Source organism: Corvus hawaiiensis, chromosome 16, assembly GCF_020740725.1.
Source record: "Corvus hawaiiensis isolate bCorHaw1 chromosome 16, bCorHaw1.pri.cur, whole genome shotgun sequence".
In the NCBI taxonomy this organism is placed as follows: domain Eukaryota; kingdom Metazoa; phylum Chordata; class Aves; order Passeriformes; family Corvidae; genus Corvus; species Corvus hawaiiensis.
The window spans coordinates 7,038,877-7,058,697 of NC_063228.1; the positions used below are offsets into that span (position 1 = coordinate 7,038,877).

The 19,821-nt window shown below is 55.0% G+C and overlaps 3 protein-coding genes across 3 annotated transcripts; 2 read left to right on the forward strand and 1 right to left on the reverse strand.

Moving 5' to 3' along the window:
- Positions 1-18: 18 nt before the first annotated feature.
- Positions 19-9,257, forward strand: SMCR8 (SMCR8-C9orf72 complex subunit). Its single transcript, XM_048320494.1, has 2 exons — positions 19-2,466; positions 4,478-9,257. Exons 1-2 carry the CDS (start codon positions 122-124, stop codon positions 4,929-4,931), a joined length of 2,799 nt encoding a protein of 932 aa, XP_048176451.1. The 5' UTR covers positions 19-121; the 3' UTR covers positions 4,932-9,257.
- SHMT1 (serine hydroxymethyltransferase 1) lies at positions 9,182-14,993 on the reverse strand. The gene is made up of 12 exons (XM_048320495.1): positions 14,931-14,993; positions 13,573-13,690; positions 13,131-13,276; positions 12,726-12,841; positions 12,476-12,636; positions 12,226-12,307; positions 11,765-11,977; positions 11,403-11,519; positions 10,941-11,063; positions 10,626-10,742; positions 10,400-10,510; positions 9,182-9,980 (listed from the first exon to the last, which is right to left on the reverse strand). Exons 2-12 carry the CDS (start codon positions 13,663-13,665, stop codon positions 9,811-9,813), a joined length of 1,449 nt encoding a protein of 482 aa, XP_048176452.1. The 5' UTR covers positions 13,666-13,690; positions 14,931-14,993; the 3' UTR covers positions 9,182-9,810.
- Positions 13,262-18,030, forward strand: LOC125334057 (chemerin-like receptor 1). Its single transcript, XM_048320496.1, has 2 exons — positions 13,262-13,346; positions 16,423-18,030. Exon 2 carries the CDS (start codon positions 16,440-16,442, stop codon positions 17,523-17,525), a length of 1,086 nt encoding a protein of 361 aa, XP_048176453.1. The 5' UTR covers positions 13,262-13,346; positions 16,423-16,439; the 3' UTR covers positions 17,526-18,030.
- The last annotated feature ends 1,791 nt before the right edge of the window (positions 18,031-19,821 follow it).

Here is a 19,821-nt window from a genome sequence, read left to right on the forward strand (position 1 = left end):
CGGGGCTGCGGCTGCGGCGGGGCCGGGCCGGGGCTGCTCCGGTGCCTCCCGCGGGGCCCGGCGGTGGCGGGGGGACCGGGGGCGCGTCGCTGCTCCATGTCGGTCCCGTCCTGCGGGAAATATGATCAGCGCCCCTGACGTGGTGGCCTTCACCAGGGAGGAGGAGCTGGAGGATGATCTGTACCGCGAGCCGCCCCTGCCCGAGGAGTACTCGGTGCCGCTGTTCCCTTTCGCCGGCCAGGGCGCCAACCCCTGGGCCAAGGTCGCCGGCTCCAAGTTCACCCGGGACTTCATCCTCATCTCCGAGTTCTCGGAGCAAGTGGGGCCCCAGCCCCTCCTGACCATCCCCGATGACGCCAAAGTGTCGGGCACCTTCGATCTCAATTATTTTTCCCTGCGGATCATGTCTGTGGATTACCAGGCATCCTTTGTGGGGCACCCTCCCGGCTCTGCCTACCCGAAGCTGAACTTTGTGGAGGATTCCAAGGTGGTGCTGGGAGACTCCAAGGAAGGGGCGTTTGCCTACGTGCACCACTTGACCCTGTATGACCTGGAAGCCAGGGGCTTTGTGAGGCCCTTCTGCATGGCCTATATTTCTGCTGACGAGCACAAAATCATGCAGCAGTTTCAGGAACTCTCTGCCGAGTTCTCCAAAGCCTCTGAATGCCTGAAGACGGGGAACCGGAAAGCTTTTGCCAACGAACTGGAAAAGAAACTGAAAGATCTTGACTACACCAGGACTGTCCTGCACAACGAGACTGAGCAACAGAAGAAAGCCAACGACAAGGGGTATTACACAACCCAGGCCATTGAGAAGGCCAACGAGCTGGCCAGCGTAGAAAAGTCAATCATCGAGCATCAAGACCTGCTGAGGCAAATCCGGTCATATCCCTACAGGAAGCTGAAGGAGTCTGAATTTCACCCCTATGAGCCAGAGTGTGCCCTGGACCAGGCTGACGTGGATGGCGCTCAGGACCCAACTGCCTCTGATCCTGCTGAGCCTGGTGAAACTCACCTTTACACCCACATGCCATCCTACACCCCCAAGCTCATCAAAGCCAAGTCTGCCAAGTGCTTTGACAAGAAGCTGAAGACACTGAAGGAACTCTGTGATGTTTATTTTTTCACCCAGACCCTTGACCAGTTGCACCATATCGAGAGGACTTTTCGAGGTGATGTGTGTTACCTCCTGACAGAGCAGATCAGCCGGGCTCTCCTAAAGCAGCAGAGTGTCACCAACTTCCTCTTTGAGGATGTGTCTTTCCTAGATGAAAAACCTCCTGAAAAACAGTACAGAGGCTGCCAGGGGCTCGGCCAGGGTGCCATAGATGAAAAGTGTTCAGAAGAGTCCCTTGCTCCTAAAGTGGTCATCAGCCTGGGCTCCTACAAGTCCAGTGTGGAGTGTGTGCCCATCAAGATGGAGCAGGAAATGGAGGACTCTGAAGAACCCAAAATGTCTGAGTCCGTGATGTCTGAGCATCAGGAGAACCTGGACTATCTGGATGCAGATATCAAAGGCAGCATCAGTAGCGGGGAGAGCATCGAGGTGCTGGGAACGGAGAAGTCGGGATCTGGGCTGACAAAATCAGAGAGCCAGGCCAGCCTGCCCGTCATTCCCAGCCCCCAGGCGGGCCGGAGCAAGGTGGGCAGCCGGCGCACAGTCAGCGAGGACAGCATCGAGGTGCTCAGCACGTGTCCCTCCGAGTCCCTCATCCCAGAGGATTTCAAAGCGAGCTACCCAAGTGCCATTAACGAGGAGCCCTACGTGGATGACGATGAGGGAGGCCTTCACTTCACCCCGAGACTGAACCCGGACGTCGACGATGGGCAGGACGACGTCTCAAAGCAGGAAAGCTTAGTGCAGGTGGATGCTGCCTGTTGTATCGGGAAGGAGAGTCCCAACTTCCTGGAGCCCCTGCCTGAGCTGGGGCAGAAGCCGTGCGAGGAGGACGGGGTGGTGCGGATCCCCCCGCAGCCGTACCGGGCGGCCGAGCAGGGGCTGCGTGGGGGCTTCCCCTCCCACGATGGCCTCTCGGGGGGGCTCCTGCCCTATGAGCTCGACTCACACTACCTGACAGGCAGCAGGGAGGTCAGTAAGAGCAGCCTGGACGAGTGCTCAGACTCCATGAGCTACATCAGCAGCGCCGCCTCCACGTGCTCCGACAGGACCCCCTCTCCCGCCCATCTGGCCTGTGCCACCGGGGAAAGGCACAGAAAGAGGGCTGGGCAGAACGCGCTGCGATTCATCCGCCAGTACCCCTTCGCCCACCCCGCCATCTACTCCCTGCTCAGCGGGAGGACCCTGGTGGTGCTGGGGGAGGACGAGGCCATGGTCAAGAAGCTCGTGACGGCGCTCTCCATCTTCGTGCCCAACTGCGGTGTGTATGCCAAGCCCGTGAAGCACTGGGTTACTTCCCCTCTGCACTTGGTGGATTTCCAGAAGTGGAAGTTGATCGGACTCCAGAGGTAAATCCCAGGATCTGTTTGCTTTAATAGGGTCGAGGTGTGTGGTAAGAAGTTCATCTCAGAGGGCAATGGGTGTGCAGGGGAGGTCTCTTAATTACTGGCACAGCTACCACGGATTTCTGCTGGTGGGATTTATTTTGGAAAAGGGGTAGATTTGCGTCTCTGCATCCAGCCTCACTTGAGAGTTAATGTTTAAAACATCTGCTGGGCACTTGCTGCCTGCCTTAGGTGAGTTCCTTGGCCAGGAGGTTTCCTTCTGGTTTAGGTCTTTGCCTGGCAAAGCAGAGAACAAACACCAGCGTCCCACTGTGTTCCTGGATGATGTGATACAAGTGTTTGTGGAGTCTGTGTGCTCTGCTTTGCCATCTCCTACTGGAACTCTTCTCACATTTCTGGAATTTTAGGGTCAATGGTGCTGTGCTGGGGGGAGGGTTTTTCCTTGTGGAGCCTGTTGAAGAGGTGATGATATCTGTATGTCAGAATTGGAGTGCAGCACCTCGGGCTGTGCTGGTGAGGAAGAAAGGCCCCTGGAGCTGTGCAGGTGCAGTGTTGGGATTGTAGGAAACCTCTGCTTAGGGTGTGGACTGTCCCAAAAACAAGTGCCCCTTCCCAACACCCAGTCCTGAACTGTGGTTTCATAGCTCATATTAGCAAAGAGTGTTTGCTCAGCTCAAGGGCCCTGCCCTTGTTGATGTTATGAACAGGATTTTTTTGTGTGTTCCAGGATGTGTTCTGTGCTTTGCGTGCAGGTATGGCAGGGAATGGCCATTGCTGTCACCAGCGTGGAAAACATGAGTCAGAGTGGCAGCCCAGTGCTCAGAGCCGGGCTGGAATAGCTCCTGCAGGAGTGCTTGTAAACAGCAGGAAAATTAAAACACAGAAACCTGCTTTCTGAGCTGCAAAGTATTGTATTGCTGGGGGATGTGGATGGTGAAATTACCCAAAACTGTGAGTTTGCTCTCATTCCTATGCTCGTGAGGCAGGATGACAGCTCTGGTAACAGCTGCTCACAAGCTCTCTATCTGTCAGTGAGGTTTTTAAAAGCCCCAAGTGTGTACTCATTGCTCAATGTTTGCGGTTAGATGCAATTTTTATAAACAGAAAACTTTATTTAAGAACTGTCTGTAACGTGTGTCAGTCATTTCAGCTCTCCTCCGTGGAATGTTAATTAAGTGTTGAGTTTAATGTGGGTGCTCTCCACAAACCATTTGTATGAGGGCTCTGGGAAGGGACTTAGATGCTAAACTATTTATTCTAGTAAGGATCCTGTGTCTCCTAAGGCCAGGTGCTGCCTGGGCACAGGGACAGCCCCTACACCAGTTGGAGCTCCCAGTTTGAGGCTGGGAGCCATATCTCAGCCCAGCAGCTGTCACCACAAAGAATGGAGGAGCTGAAGTGTAAGCTCATAATTTGCATTTCAATAACATTAGGTTAAGCTTGGTAGGTAATTGTATCTGCTGTGGGTTTGCACCTGAGTGCACCTGAATGACAAATAGCCAGGGAATGTTGTGGGTTAAGGATGGTTCTCCCTTTCAGGAAATGCAGAAGGTTCTGCATCACGCTGGGCTTCGACCACGTCAGAGCAGCTCCCTCCCAAAGCAATTTGGGGGGAACATGGAGCTCTTGGAAAGGGGGGACTGCTTTGGGTTTCTGAGTCACATCGAGAAGCTTCCAGCTGCTGCATGATGTGTCTGCTCACCAGAGGTGTCCTATCACTCCCTCTCCATGTCCCTGAAGGAGAAAGCTGACCTGAAGTGTGGTGGTTTATGCTGTAGCATGCACAGTACTGATCAGGGCATGTGGGGATCCAGGAAATCGAGGTTTCTTTGGGATCTGGCAGGCTGGAGAGCCTATTTGTCCCCTCTCTTCCATGGAAGGCTTTATTCACCCACAGAGGTCTTGCACCAGCTCATCAGCTAGAGGGAAAATACACGGGATAGAGGGCACAGACACACCCTGCTGCTTAACTATTGGCTCCCCTCCAGCCGTGACCTCTCTCTTGCTGTTCCAGGACAGTGTCCCCTGCTGGGGTGAACGTGCTGCACGCCCTGAGCCGGTACAGCCGCTACCTGAGCATCCTGGACGCCGACAGCAAGACCCTGCGCTGCCCCCTCTACAAGGGCACCGTGGTGGCCCGGCTGGCTGACCACCGCACGCAGATCAAGCGCGGCAGCACCTACTACATGCACGTCCAAAGTATCCTCACCCAGCTGTGTTCTAAAGCCTTCCTCTTCACCTTCTGCCATCATTTGCACCTTCCCATCAGCGAAAGGGAACCGGAGGAATCCGTTGTGAATCGCAGGATTAACTTCCTAAAGCTCCAACTGGGCCTTGCCAATGAAGATATCAAAATCGTGCAGTACTTGGCTGAGCTGCTGAAGCTGCACTACATTCAGGAACCGGGGCAGGGGGGGAACCCCCTGCTCAGATTTGACTATGTTCCCAGCTTTTTGTACAAGATCTAGCCTTGCACAGGCTGTGTGCCTGCGTGCTCAGAGTCTGACAGAGCTCATCCGTGCTTGACATTGCCGCTGTCTGCAGTAGCTCTCACCCATCGGGAAGGGGCCCAGGTGTTTGTGTCTCTGCTCCGCAGGAATCCAGGTCTGCGGGAGCGGATTTCTGGGTGTCCCCTGTAGCCAAAAGCGTAGATGTTCCATCACATAAACCATCGGGCACTCTGTAAATGTCAGAAGGGGCACTGTTAACTTTTAAAGTGGATCATGGCAGCATCCCAGGGGGGTTATGGCATGGAGGGAGGTGGGCTGTCTTGGGGATCAATACTGACTAGTGTGCAGCCCCCCAAACAGCACAGTGCTCTGCATGCTTCTGCCAGAACCCTGAGCACTGTCTGTCCCTTCCATAGAGCCAGGGCTGTGACCAGAGGTGTAAAGGCCATGTCAAGTTTTTTATCCACTGGTGTGTCTGTCCTGTGAGTGTAGCTCAGAGCACCCTGCCAGGGCGGCAGCTCATGGGTCTGTTGCAGCCACAGTGGATGGTGTCCCTTCCTGCACTTCCTGAGTTTCTTGGCCCTTCCCAGGACAGGTTGTCCCTGGGTGAGTGGGAGCACAGCAGAGGCACACATGCTTCTCTCCAGAAAGGGTTTGCCAGTTTCTCCCAGTTTTGTTAAAATCAGGAAGGTGGAAGCACTCCCTAACGCTGGCAAGCCCCGAGCCGCTGTGAATGTAGAGCACTGTGCCTTGTTCATTTGTCACGTCCGATTTGCTGGGCGGCCTCTGAGCAGGTTGGAGTGAGACTGGGAATCCTCAAAGAGTGTCAGGTCAGGGCTGGCTTTTTAAAGACAGAAGGGAACTGAAGGAGGGTGAGGACCCTATTTTTAGGTGCTTTTTGTGATGGGGAAACGATGCGATTCAGCTGGAGCCATGCTGTGAGACTGCAGGGTGTTACCACAGGCTGCCTGGCTGGTGAGGTATGAGTGCTCAGGAGAGATTGGGGATGAATGTACTAGATTCCATGTTGTATCCGTAATAGCTTAGTTTATTTTTTTTGTTGGGGAGTTGGTGTTTGTGCTTTGTGGTAAAACAGGGCTGACGTCACTGCGTGCTGCTCCTGGCTGAGCCATTGTCGCGTCTCGACTACCTCTCCTGGGGCTCCTGGGTGGCTCTGGATGGGGCAGAACTGCTGCTCTCTGAGCCTGGGTACTGAGAACTTTTCTTTTCAAAGCTTCTATGCCATAAAGGATGTATCACCAACGTGGTGACATTCCCAGATCGTTCCTGTCAGTGCCGAAAGCTTTGTGCCTGGGCGCAGCGCTTCCCTCTGGAGTCTCATAGGTGATACTGGGCCCGGGCTGCTCTGCCTGGTGTCATGTGGCAGTAGCAGCTCCTGAGGTACTTCTAAGTAAGAAAAGTCTTGCTGGGAAAGATAATCTTGGTTTTAATTCTTTTTAATGCTGATTATGGGGTAAGAACAGCTGAGATCGTACAAGAGCTGATCTGTTCTTTGGTTTGTTGGTTTTTTTTAAACTTCTGTTTATGGTGATAATGTAAGGCAGCTTTGGAGATGAATGTGATCTTCCTTCTGAGCCTGGGAAGTTTCTGTGTACAGCCTGGGGTTCCCTAGTGTGGCTTAGACCCCACGGAGACTTGCTGTGAGACCTGCACTGCTCCAAAACCATGTCCTGCAGGCAGGGAGGCTCCTTGGGGAGGCTGTCATTTTGCACCAGCATCTGTGCCTCAGGATCGTGCCGCCTCCTTCTCTCCCCTGGAAAGGGCTCTCTGGGGTAGAAACCAACAGGGCAGAAAGGCTGTTTTTAAGGTTATTGCTGTCTGTGGTGGCTTAGCCAAGTTGGCCTCGTGGTACTTTCCAGAGAGATTTCCTGGGTAGGGGGTTGCTTGTGGTGGTGTTTTGAGGTTGTGGTTGGAAGCAGTTTGGTGTGGCCTTTGCTGAAGGTGAGCGGGATCTCTCTGGGGCTGCTCACCTTTGCCACGTGTTCGAAGCCTTTTCCTGTCCTGCCTGTGCCCTCCTGTCTCATGTGAACTGAGTCTGCTGGTGAAAGGCCTCCATGTCCATCAAATTGGCTGCTTCCTGAAGTGACTCAAGGTGCCCCCTGGTTGATTCATGCGCACCCAAACTTCCACACTAAAGCTGAGGTGAGATTCCCTGGGGGAAGAGGCATCTGAGTAAATGAGTAATGCAGGTGACACCAGGCAGATGAAAGCTCCCAGCGTCCTGCTCTGGAGCAGTGCTCAAAACAGGAGCTTGTTTCCTGCTGAAAAACAACCGAGTGCTGTTTGGGTTTAAGGAGGGAGGGAGGGAGAGACTTTTTTCCTGCTGACTCACTCACGTCTTCCTCCAGCGCGGAGTGGGAGAGATGATTAGTGGTGGCTCATCTTAGTCACAGTGGTCTCTACCTGTGGTGTTCAGCTGTGCTCATAAAATGATAAATAACTCACTTCTTGCTCCCTCTGTCCAACCTGGAGTATCTGATATTCAAGGCCGTGTTGAGCAATACTTGCACTACCACCTGTATGACCTGCTTCACCTCTCTACCACAAAGCAGCTCTGACTGGGGAGGATGCCCCGAGGGCTTGGCTGAAACATCACCCAACAGGAGCTCTGGGATTGTCTGCAACTGGGAGCTGTGGAGAAACACGCCCTCAAGTGCTTGTCCTCCTCTCAGCAGTGTAACCTCTGAACTTGGACTGCAAAGGGGGAGTTAACACCAGGCTGTGGCACCTTGGTGTATTTGGAGCCCAACCTGCCCTCTCTGCTTGTGGTGGCAGAAACTGGGGGGATTCCGAGAACAGCTGGTGTTTGGGAGCTGAATTCCTCTTTCCTCTGTAATTTCTCTGTCTTTGTTCTTCTGGTCCTGTACAGTACAGATCCCTGTATTGGCACTTTAGGACTTTCCCCCGTCTCTGTTGTGGTACCTCACCAGTTTCTGATATTCAGACTAACAGCAAGCCACAACCTTTGCACTGATAGCTCCTGCCATGAGTTCTGGCACGTGTGTTGTTGTCTTGCCTGAGCCATCCTTTCACCAGGAGCAGGGTGGGTTCCTGGCAGTGGTAGTGCCATCCTCACCAGCCTCTCAGCTGCCAGAGCCAGCGGTGCCCTGCATGGCCATCTCCTGCTTCTGTGAGTGCTCCCAGCCCAGCATGTCCCCGCTCCTGCACGGCCACGCCGGCTCCCTCCTCGCCGCCAGGGAGAGGAGGTGTTTGACCTGACCGAGAATTCATCAGTGCAGAAGCCTCCCCCGGCCAGGAGGGAGGGCTCCCATTTCTCACTCCTTCTCTTCCTAAGTGCCAGCCCCTGCTCTGCTCTCCACTAACCCGCCGCTTCCAGCTCCCACCCCAGGAGGGTCAGCCATAGCTGTAGGTGATCTTAACCCTACACAGGTTTCATTTCTCAGAGAACAGTGCTCAGATTTCCTTTCATCTGATAGCAATCACTTCTGAGCAGCTCCACAGCTGCCTTGCCTTGGCAGGGAGGAGCTGCCTGTACTCTAGCAATATTCACCGTGGTGGGAGGGTGGGAGAGGCACTCCAGGGGTGGGAGCTGATGGCTCCGTGCTCCCAGGCCAGTTCTTTGGGTTTTATTGAGCACGAGGGTCCTAAGCCCCCTGGTCTGGTGGTGGGGGACAGCCCACATTGCAGATTTCGGGAGCTGGGCAGGACCCGGGGCTTGTAGCAGCACTGTGAGAAGGCTCCTGTCACAGGGTGTGAGGGAATTCAGGGAGCTGCCCAGGCTGCAGAACACCTGCCCCAGAGCCCAATGTCAGAGTACCAAACTGCACCCCGATGTTGGAGGGGCCACAAACCGCCCCCCCCCCCCCCTACTGCTCCCCCAGACGGAGTTAACTGGAAGGCAGAAGCAGGGTACCCGGTCCTGCCGGTGGCACACCCGCGGGCACGGGGATGGGGCTGGGCTCAGAGCTGCCTCTGAGGGCTGCCAGGAGGCTCTGATGAATTCTCACCTTACTTTAAAAGCACTGTATCCTATTCCTGCATGTTGAGTTCTGTGTGTGTGCCTGTGCGTGCCGAATGCTTGCGTCAGTAGTTAGGGCGAGTGTGACCGGGAGAAATCCAAGAAGCATGTCTTAGTGTCGTGCTGTAAATGTTACTGCACAAGAGTTTAACAGATGTTAACACCAAATGACTAGTCTGAGAAATGTACTTTTAAAAAAAAAAATATTTATTTGGGTTCAGATATTTTTGAAATACAAAAAAAAAAAAAAAATTGGTCGTATTTTTTAAAGCTTATAATTCTTGTCATACATTGTGGTTAAATTCTTAGTTTTACCGTGCTTATTAAAAAATGGTTCAACCTAAGCTTTGTGCCAAGGGGTCTGAGAAAATACTGGAGGATCTGGTTAGGATGGGATGGTGATCCCAGGAGGGATGTTTGGGACAAGGCTTGGCCTGTGGAGGTGGCAAGGCACATAGGATGAAGGGGAATCTTTGAGGCTGAAACCAGGGGAACTTCTAGTCGCTGTGAGGTCTCTTGTGCAGCTGGAGCCCCTGTCCCTCACACTGCCATGGGACAATGGCATGTGGACAGACCAGCCTAAATCTCATCTGCTGCTCTACAGCCAGCAGGAACTGGATGGCACCTGGCCATGAGGTGAGGGTGACCTGGTGCTCGGTCCCAGTGGTGACACACTGGTGAAGAGCGGGTGTCCTCATGGGGGTTGTACTCAGGGGGGCCCCCGTGCACCACATGGGAGGGGAAAGGGGAGTAAGAGCCAAAGGAGGAGCTGCTGCTGCAGTTCCAGCAGGGAAGTGCTGGGAGAAGGCACTGGGTGTTGGTCTCAGGCTGGGGATGTGAGTGTGCCACGATCCTGGGTACTCCCGTGGCTCCGGAAGCAGGCATGGCTGTGTCCCCTTACAGGACAGGCAGCCCCGGGAGTGGGAACGTGGCTGCGAAGGCTTCTACCTCTTCCTTCAGTGCCTTCAGCTCCCCACAGTATTTTGGCTCCTCCAGTTTGTCCTTGAATTCCTTCAGTGTGGCCTTGGGGCTCATGTCCTTCTGCACGCGCAGAGCCAGCTCGATCCCTGCCAGGATGGGAGATGTCTTGGTCAGCCCTCGCAACTACTGCATCCCACAGCTCTCCCAGCCCTGCTGCTCCCTGGGACACAGCCCTGCTCCCTCCCTCCCTCCCATCTGAGGGACTTGCTGCCCTGGGAAACAAAGTTGGAACTCCTGAGGACAACGGGGAGAAAACTGCGAGAGGGACAGGCTTTCAGCCTGCTGCCTTTGCAGTGGGGAGAGTTTGGCTGGTCCCAGCTGTGGCCAGATGTCTGCACCCACATCCAGATGTGCAGGCAGGGTTGGTTATTCCTCATTTCTGGGTGTGCTCCCTTGCCAGCTGTGGGCATGGCTCCAGCATGACTCAGCTGGTGCCTCCTCACCCGGGGGAGCTGCCCTGGCCCAGGCTGGTGCTGAGGCCCGGCCCCACACGCCCCCGACTCACCTCTGTGGATGTACTGGGCCACCTTGCGGAAATCGTCCTGCCGGAAGCCGCGGGAGGTGAGAGCTGGCGTCCCGAACCGGAGGCCACTGGGGCGCAGGGCGCTGACATCACCTGCACCAACACAAGGCACACGTGACCAAGCCTGGCACCAAAACCACCACCTGTGGGATTTCAGCCTGGCTTCCGGAGCAGACCAGGAGCTGGCAGGGCTTGTGGGATCCCTCACCGGGGCATGTGTTCTTGTTGCAGGCGATGGAGCAGAGCTCCAGCACCCGCTCGGCCCGGCCGCCGTCTGTGCCTCTGCTGCGCAGATCCACGAGGATCAGGTGGTTGTCAGAGCCCCCTGCAAAGAGAGGGATTTGGTGGGGATGTGGGACTGGGGAATGCTGCTCCTACAGGAAACTTCAGCAAAAAAAAGACTTGAGATTTAACCAGGGCTGAGGAATTGCACCAACACAGCCCTGCCCGTGGTGGTCCATGAAGCACTGCCCTGGTCAGACCCCAGAGTCAGCCCCATCCCACTGCTAAGACGTGTCCTCACCTGTGACGATGTCGTAGCCCATCTCCATCAGTGCGGTCGAGAGCGCCTTGCAGTTGGCCACCACCTGCTGCTGGTAAGCCTTGAACTCGGGCGTCATGGCCTGACGCAGCGCCACGGCGATCCCTGCGGACGGAGGCAGGCCAGGGTCAGTTTTGGGGGGCTCCCACCAGCAGAGCTGGAGATGCATGGCACTGCCAGCAGAAGCCATCCTGAAGCCAAACTAACGAACGGACTGATCCTTCCTTTCCCCAACCAGCTTGGCAGCATCACCATGAGCCAAAACACAGGATAGGACAGGCTTGGTCACCCCTTGGGCACTGCTGGATCAACCAGCTGCCTTTTGCCACAGCGTCCCAAGGCTGTGAGCCCTGCAGGGCAGCTGGAGCCTCCTGTGCTGCTGCCAGGACACCTTTACCAGCTCCCTCTGCCATGGTGGAGCTGGCAGCCAGCCCAGTTGTGTACCTGCAATGGCGTGGTTGTGTGGGCCTCCCTGCAGCCCCGGGAACACCGCCTGGTTAATGAGGCTCTCCAGGTTGTAGAGGGTCTCCTTGCCTGTCTTGGGGTCCACGCTGCGGGTGCCTGCAGGAGAGGGAGGACATGGTCACGAGGCAGCACAACCACCTTCTCCCACGAGCTGCTTTCATCCCTTGGCTGCGCAGAGCGGGGCTGGTTGGTGGTTGCTCCTCTTCAAATGTGAGCCAGGGTTAGCCCAGGGAGGCTCCCCAGACGCTCCCAGGATCTTTTTGCCCTCCCTCCTTCCCAGTTAGAGCAGGAAGGAGCATTAACTTGCAGCATTTCCCCAGCACCAGAGCCAGGTCGGGCACCTTTTCGGTAGAAGATCATGCCGGCCCTGCAGCCCCGCAGGGTCTTGTGGGTGGTGGTGGAGACGATGTCGCAGTGGTCGAAGGGCGAGGGCACCACGCCAGCGGCCACCAGCCCACTGATGTGGGCCATGTCGGCCATCAGATAAGCCCCGTTGTTGTCAGCGATCTTCCGCATGCGGGCGTAGTCCAGGTTCCGCGAGTAGCAGCTGACACCTGCAGAGAGAGGCGATGAGAGGGGACAGGAGCAGATGTGCCTGGACCCTGGGACAGCCCCAGGATGAGGCTTGCAGTGCAGACAGCCCAGCTGGGGACAAAACACAAGCTCCTTCCAGGGTGGTTGTGTTGGAAGTTTCCTCCTGGCTCTGCAGCATCCATGGACTTAAAGGAGTGCTGCTGGCTTCAGGGAGCCACCCCCACCCAGGCTGTGCCACCAGGGAGGTCGGTGCAGGTGTGATCCTTACCTGCTATGATCAGCTTGGGGTGGAAGAGCCGGGCGTTCTCCTCCAGCTGGTCATAGTCAATGTAACCGGTCTTGGGGTTGACCTGGGAGAGGAAGAGGAGGGTTCAGCCACCTCACTGTGGTGAAGGTCAGCTGCAGTGCTATCCTGCAGGAGGGGCTGTTGGCAGCCTGACGCTGGTACTTCTAACTTTAAGAGGCACCAACGCTTATGATAACCATGTCCTGGCTCTGGCTGGAGCAGCTATCTGTACCTTGTAGGGCATGGACTCGAAGAAGACAGAGGTGGCAGAGATCTTCTTCTTGTCCGTCATGAACCCGTGGGTGAGGTGGCCACCATCGGGCAGGTCCAGCCCCATGATCCTGCCGTGGGGCTCCACCAGGGCTGTGTACACCGCAAAGTTTGCGGGTGACCCTGCAGAGAGAGCACACTGGGCTGGTTATGAATGCTGGGGCACACAGAGGCCTGGGCAACTGGCCTGGCTCTCCTGAGCACTCCAATACCTGAGTAGGGCTGGACATTGACTCCCCACTTCTGGGGGTCGAGCTGGTAGGCCTGCAGGGCTCGCTTCTGGCACAGCCTTTCCAGCTCATCCACAAACTCTGTCCCGCCATAGTACCTGCAGTAAAGGACAGGGTAAAACCAAATTCATTACTCAGAACAGACCCAGGCTGGGGAGGAACTGGGCTGATGCCCTGTTTGTGCAGCCACAGCAGATGTGACCCTGCTGAGAGTGTCCCATGTGTGGCCAAGGACAGAGGCTGAGAAGGTCGGATCCTGTCCTGGAAAACCTTGATTGCCAGCATAAGGACATCACTTCCTTCCCAGAGGTGAGGCCTGGCAGGATGGGGGGTTCCTCTCCCACCCTGTGAGGGTTTGGCTTGGTGGGACTTGTCCCAGCCCCATACCTCTGTCCTGGGTAACCCTCGGAGTATTTGTTGTTCATGCAGGATCCCAGGGCCTCCAGGACCGCTCGGCTTGCGAAGTTCTCCGACGCGATTAACTCCAGCCCCAGCCTCTGCCGCTGCTTCTCCTTCTTGATGATGCTGTGCACCTTTGGGAGAGGAGAGAAATGGCTTCACCCGTGCTGGCTCTGCACGGAGACGTGGATTCTTCACCATAGGGTATGTATAGGAGAGGGTACAGGGCTTGGATAGGAGCCTGGAAAGGTGCTGGAGAAGGGAGATGCAATCCCTTCTTGGTACAGCTGATCCCAACCCGTCACAGAGAGGGCACAGAGGATGGATGGGTTCCAGCAGCCTTGGACCCTGGCTTGAGGAGGTCAGCATCCCCACAGCTGGCTGGGAGATGGACAAAGCAGCTGAGCAGGAGCCAGGAAGGGGCTCTCACCTCCGGGTCATTGGTTTCGAGCGGCTCCATCACCATCTTGTTATGGGAGGCCCAGAGCTCGGCGCTGGGGAGGCCCTGTGTTGAGCTTGCCATGGTGCTGCTGCTGTGTCCAAGTCACCTGCCAGGGGAGAGGGGAGTCTGTGGGATGGCAGCAGGGCTGGTGCCTCCTCATCTCCCTGTGTGCTGCCTGCTGCCATCCCACATATTCCCTGAGAACAGCCGTGGGCTGTTGGGTGAGGAAAACACACACAACCCTCAGGCATCCCCTGCTGATTTAAGACCAGTTTGTTAATTACAATGCTTTGATAATTTCTGATGCTCTCCCATCGCCACCCCTCCCTGAGCTCCCCCTGCCCATCTTAGCAGTGCCTGATGTTTAATTTCAAGGGCAGTGAAGTGCTCCTACCCACAGATCTCAATTTTAACACACATTGTGATGCCCAGCACGCTTAAACCTCTTGGCTTCTTTCCCTTGGGCAAAACCCCAGCAGGTCAGAGTCCTGCCCCAAACCCTGACTGAAGCATCTTGTGCAGCTGAGAGGCCCCGACAGGCAGCAGCTCTGCCTTTGCTTGGCTCCATGGCATGTGTGATGCCCAGGCCTGGCAGGAGCCCTCTGGCCCAGTCAATGCCACTGCTGCTCTTGGGGAAGGAGTAACAGCCCAGCTGCTCTCTTGGCAGAAAACAATGCATCTTTTTTACTCGTTAACCCCGCAAGGACGGGTGAAGGACCGTGACCAGGTTATTAAGCAATCCCACACGGTTTCCTTGTGCCAAGCTGCCAAAGTCCATTCATGCTGCTCTTGCTGGGCAGGGATGCTCAGCCATGCTCTGGCCCAAGTCCAGATCTCACTGGCAGGGTGGGAATCCTCACTGCCAGAGAGGCTGGGCTGGGCAAAGGGCTGCGAGGGGAAGTGCTCTGGCTCTGAGCAGGATGTCTGGGTCCTGCATATCCCCCCAGTACAGTCTGCAGCAGCATTCGCACTCACTGCTTTTGGCTCAGGGGGGACAGAGCTCCCATTCCCAGTCAGGATGAGACCCTCCCCATCATGTCCCTCTGATAGTGGACACCAATCCAGGCCTGGCAGTTCACCTGTTGAACCCCTTCCCCGAAGCTCCAACCCCACATAGTTCTGCACCCCCCGTAACCTGATTCCATCACCTCCCACATCCCGAGAGGCTCCCGGTGACGCGCCCCGGGCGGCGGGGACGGGCGCTGCCTGCCCGCTGTTCCCCGCAGCAGGATGCCATGCCATGCCATGCCATGCCATGCCATGCCATGCCGTGCCATGCCGTGCCCTAGCCCTGGCCTCCCCGCGCCGTACGCCCCGCTCGGGCCCCGGCCCCGCACGATCCTTACCCGATCCTGACTCCGCTCCCGCGCGGGAGCCCGCGCGCTACCATAGCCCGGCCGGGCCCCGCCCCTCGGCGCCGCGCCCAATCAGCGCCGCGCCGCGCCCCGGGACCGGCGGCGGGGAATACGCTCGGGAAGCGCCTGGACCAATCAGCGCCGCGCTCTGCCCGCTCCCCGCCTCCCATTGGCCTGCGCCGGGGCGGGGCTGGCGGCGCGGCCCGCACGTGGCGCCCGGGGCGCGGGTGACCTTGGCCGGGCCGGGAGGGGCGGGGGCTCGCTGCTGTCACCCCTCTGCCGTCACCCCTCCTCTGCCTTCACCCACAGCTCCAGCCCTGCCCGCCGTGCACCCGCAGGTGCTTCTCCCCCAGCCCTGCGGTGTTCCCACTGTCCCGCGATTCCTCCCATGGGCCAAAGGATGGGACTCCCCCACACCCTGCACCGGGCAGGGAGCACTTCTAGGCACCCCAAGACCCCCCAGCCAAGACCCTGGATCCAGGAAAGCTGGCGTGCCAGGCCATGGCACAGGTTGGGCACGGTGCTGCTGGTGTGGGGAGCAGAGCGGGCCCTGTCCCCGCTCGCGGCAGGGCAGCCCCGGTGCCCGGAGGTATTTCCGGATGCTCAGGAGGGAGAGCTGCCAGGGGGATGAATGGTGCAGGCAGGAGAGGGGCCGTGTTTTCTTCATTCTCCAAGTCTGAGTTAGTGGGTGGGCTTGGCCAACCGGCCTCAGGGAACCTTGCACCCTCTGGGGCTTCAGGGGTTAAATCAACACACCACAAATTGAGGAAGAAGATTAGAGAATAAGTGATCCTACTAAATTCCTCGTGATCCCAAGCCATGGGAAAATGGGGCGAGGCAGGGTGAGTCACCCTGGAGAGGAGCAGCAGAAGGGGAGTCAGCCAGGAGGTGAGACCACCAGATGTGGGCAGAGCAGCCAAGGAGTACCACCGTGAGTCCTGCTGCCAAGGCAAGTGCCGGGATGAGCCGGAGACATGAGATGGGCGTGCTCACCAAGAGGGTAGTGGGTGGGTAAACGGACAATGGTTACACTTGGATACAGCTTGGGTGTTCTGCACTTAGAGTTCACCTCCCTGGAATGGGCTTGGTGAAAAAATAGTCTGTTAACATCAACATTACCAGTCTAGCTAGTTTTTGTTGTCATAATTCGTTACTGGTCATCCAAAGAGGACTTGTCAAAGTGGGGGATCTGAGTTTCCGTGGTTCTGCTGCTGGCCCATGATGGGTTGCTGCTGTGGGTAGTTGGATGAAGGTGGTGTTCTGACAGCACCAACACCAAGAGCAAAACTGGGGCTGGTTTCTCTGGTCAAGGTGGTTTCTGCAAGGTGCAGCTGCGCATGCTGTAGAAAAAGACTTTATATCAATTATAAATGAATTTATCTAATCTTGCTTTTCATACACATTTTATGCACAGTTGCTTGCAAAGATTTTCACCCCTCTTGAGCCGTAGGAGCTGCAGACAACAGTGCTGTTGTGATTTCAGGTCTTGGCTTGCTAGTGATGGACAGCACCTCTTCTTCCCCTTCGCTCTTCTCTGCCAGCTGCCCCACAGAGCAGCCTGAGAATGCCACTGACCATGACTACTACTCTGGCCTCCAGAAGACCATGCACATCCTCTCCATGGTGGTGTACAGCATTGCCTGTTTGCTGGGGGTGACAGGGAACGGCCTCGTCATCTGGATTGCAGGCTTCAAGATGAAGAAGACGGTGAATTCCGTCTGGTTCCTCAACCTGGCTATTGCTGACTTCATCTTTACCTTTTTCCTGCCCCTCAGCATTGCCTACACTGCCCTGGGCTTCCACTGGCCGTTTGGGAAGCTCCTGTGCAAGCTGAACAGCACCATCGCCTTCCTCAACATGTTTGCCAGTGTCTTCCTCCTGACGGTCATCAGCATTGACCGCTGCATTTCCGTGGCCTTTCCCGTCTGGTCTCACAACCGCAGGAGCCCGGAGCTGGCGGCCAGGGTCGCACTGGGGACGTGGGTCCTGGCTCTCCTGCTCAGCTCCCCGTACCTCGTCTTTCGGGACACTGTGGTCAGTTCCAGGAACGTCACCAGTTGTTACAATAATTTTGCGCTGTCCGATGACTACACGTCCGAGGCAACGCGCCAGCTGTGGAGGATGCGGCACAAAGTGATGATCATCACGCGATTCTTATGTGGGTTCCTCATCCCCTTCATGGTGATTCTCATCTGCTACAGCGTTGTCGCTGTCAAGCTGAAAAGAAGGCAGTTGGCCAACTCTGCAAAGCCCTACAGAATCATCATTGCTGTCACAGTCTCATTTTTCCTTTGTTATTTCCCCTATCATGTCTTCTCCTTGCTGGAAATATCCAAAAACTCTTCCAGCCATGAGATGAAATTGGCCCTTTACATAGGGATCCCCTTGGTTTCCAGCCTTGCTTTCTTCAACAGCTGCATCAACCCCATCCTGTACGTCTTTGTGGGGCCGGATTTCAAGGAGAAGTTTCGCCAGTCCATCCTGTCGACCTTCGAAGGGGCCTTCAGCGAGGAGTCGGTCCTGGGCAGCCTGACCAGCCGGCGCAAGTCCAGGTCTGCTTCAGAAGTGGAGGTCCCGAGGGTCTGAGCGGGCTCTGGTGTGGAAGGGGCCGTTCTTTTCTCTGCAATTTCCCTCATTTCAGAGCTCAAATCATGGGACTGGGGACTGTGAAGGGCTGCACATGCTAACAAGGTGTGATTTCATGTTTTGGAGGTATTTCAAATATGTTATGATTTAACACACAGTGGGAATGGAAGAACTCTCCAGAGCTGCAGCAAGGTGGGTCAAAGTAGCAGCATTTTACTCCTTGTGCCTTTTGACTCTTGTTTATGGATCCTTTATAGAAAAAGGGTTAAATGCAATGGCTGTATGTATTTTTGTAGGGAATGGAATAGTGAGTAAGACACTCATCTTTTCTCTCCTCAGGCAGGACAAATCAGTGGTCATGCTGTTACTCAGATTTGATGTACAGCATAACTTGAGCAATGCTTGTCTCTGTGTTTGACATGTTTCCAGCCCTTAAATAGCAGAGATCTGATATTTTATGCTGGTGGTGAATGAATATTAATCCCCAATAAACTTGTGTAAAACATTCCCAGCCTGTTGTGTTGCCTGTGGGATAAAACACTTGATCCAACCTGACCGAGCAGGTTCCTCTTTGGTAACAGAACAAGTAGATAAAAAGATTAAATACCTAGAATTTGGAAAAAAACCCACTGGTATTAACAGCAGCTCTATGAGTGAGGCAAACAGGACATGACCTGGGTGTGAGGACTTGCCTGGGGTACATGGATCTCATTGCCAGACCATGGTTACGGTTTATTATTGGGTTTCAGACCTTTGGGTACATTTGAAAACCAGTGATTGGGAGGAGGAAGAAGAGCAAATGGCTGAGCTGAGTCTGGTCAAGTTTCATGTTTGCAAACTGTCCAGGATGAAAGTGGTGGGGATTTTCTTCACAGGCTTCAGCAGCCTTTGAAACCTACATTTTCATGAGTAGAAAATGTTGGTCAGGTAACAGGGAATGATAGCACAGCATCCTCAGCAGCTGAACGAGCAGTGGCTGTATCACACCTCATTCTCCTGCCCTACACAATTTATCTGTAAAATAGTCCAATCTACCAATTGTCCTGTTCATCCTGTCAGAAACCTGCCTTGGAGCCTCCCTGCTGCAGTGGCTGGAAAATCTCTGACTCCCAGCTGGAACGTAGGAATTTACACGTACCTCACTGTTCTGCATGGATGACGTTACGAGTGAGAGCTGTCACTTGAACGTGTTGGGGATTAATTACGGGCCTGCTGGGCCATGCAATATTGAATGAAGGTCGTGATCCTAAAGGCACACATGCACTTAACCTTACATTCATGCACAAACCCGCTGAGAACACGGAATGTAGTATGACCATCATATGTCAAGCTTGAGTGAACAGAGAGATTTAACCTTTGCCACAAATTGCTGCCTGTCATGCAGATAAAACTGCAATGTTTGCTATGCAGCACGTAACTCTGGAGCTATTTACTTGCTCCTGGAGGTAAACTACAGCATCGATTGCCATGTCAAGGTTGTGCAGATCCACGTTTGCTCTTTCTGGTTTTCCTTATCTGTTTGCAGAATCCACGTAATTCCTTGAGACAAGAGTCTCCGTGAATGTTGGACCAAGGCCTTGGACTCCTGTCTTGCCTCTCTCCTCACCCTGGCAGCCTTGAAAGTCAGGATTTGAAATATTGACCTGGTTTGTGATAGGAAAGAAAGCAATTTTCTGGGTCATTTGGAGATCCAAGGTGGGTACAAATTCCCATGGGACAACGTGATTTAAGTGAAGCAGAGTGTCTGGCAAATCTAAGGAATTACCACTTGAAAAGCCATAGGTAACAGAGCAGGATGAGCTTGAGATAGAGATGGATCTGTCATCCCAGGTCTGATCCTTGCCCTTTGTGCAATGGGAAACAGTGCTGACAGCAATACAGGCCAGGCTGCCAAGGGACTGGTTCCAAGATAAATCTCCCATTGTATCAAGTTCCCTCATATTCAGATTATCTCATTATCACAGGGATAATTGTCAGTCCCTCATTCCCAACTAGGAGGCAGTTCATTCTTTCTGATATTTCCATTTGCCATATGCTTATCTAGAAAAGCCTGAATGAAAAAAGGGGGGAAATACTTTCCAACAGACAATCCAACAAGGCTGAATGGCTGCTTGGCAGCTGTGCCCCACTCTGACGCAGCTTTGCTCTCAAGGCTCTTTCAGATGCCATGGGATGGGTGGAACAGCCTGAACCCCCCAGTATTTGCAGTCATTGAGAAAGGTGCTGAACCCGCTGCCCTGCTGGTGTGAGGCCTCATTGGTCCTGCAGAGGGGCCGATCTGACAGTCCCGCTCCTA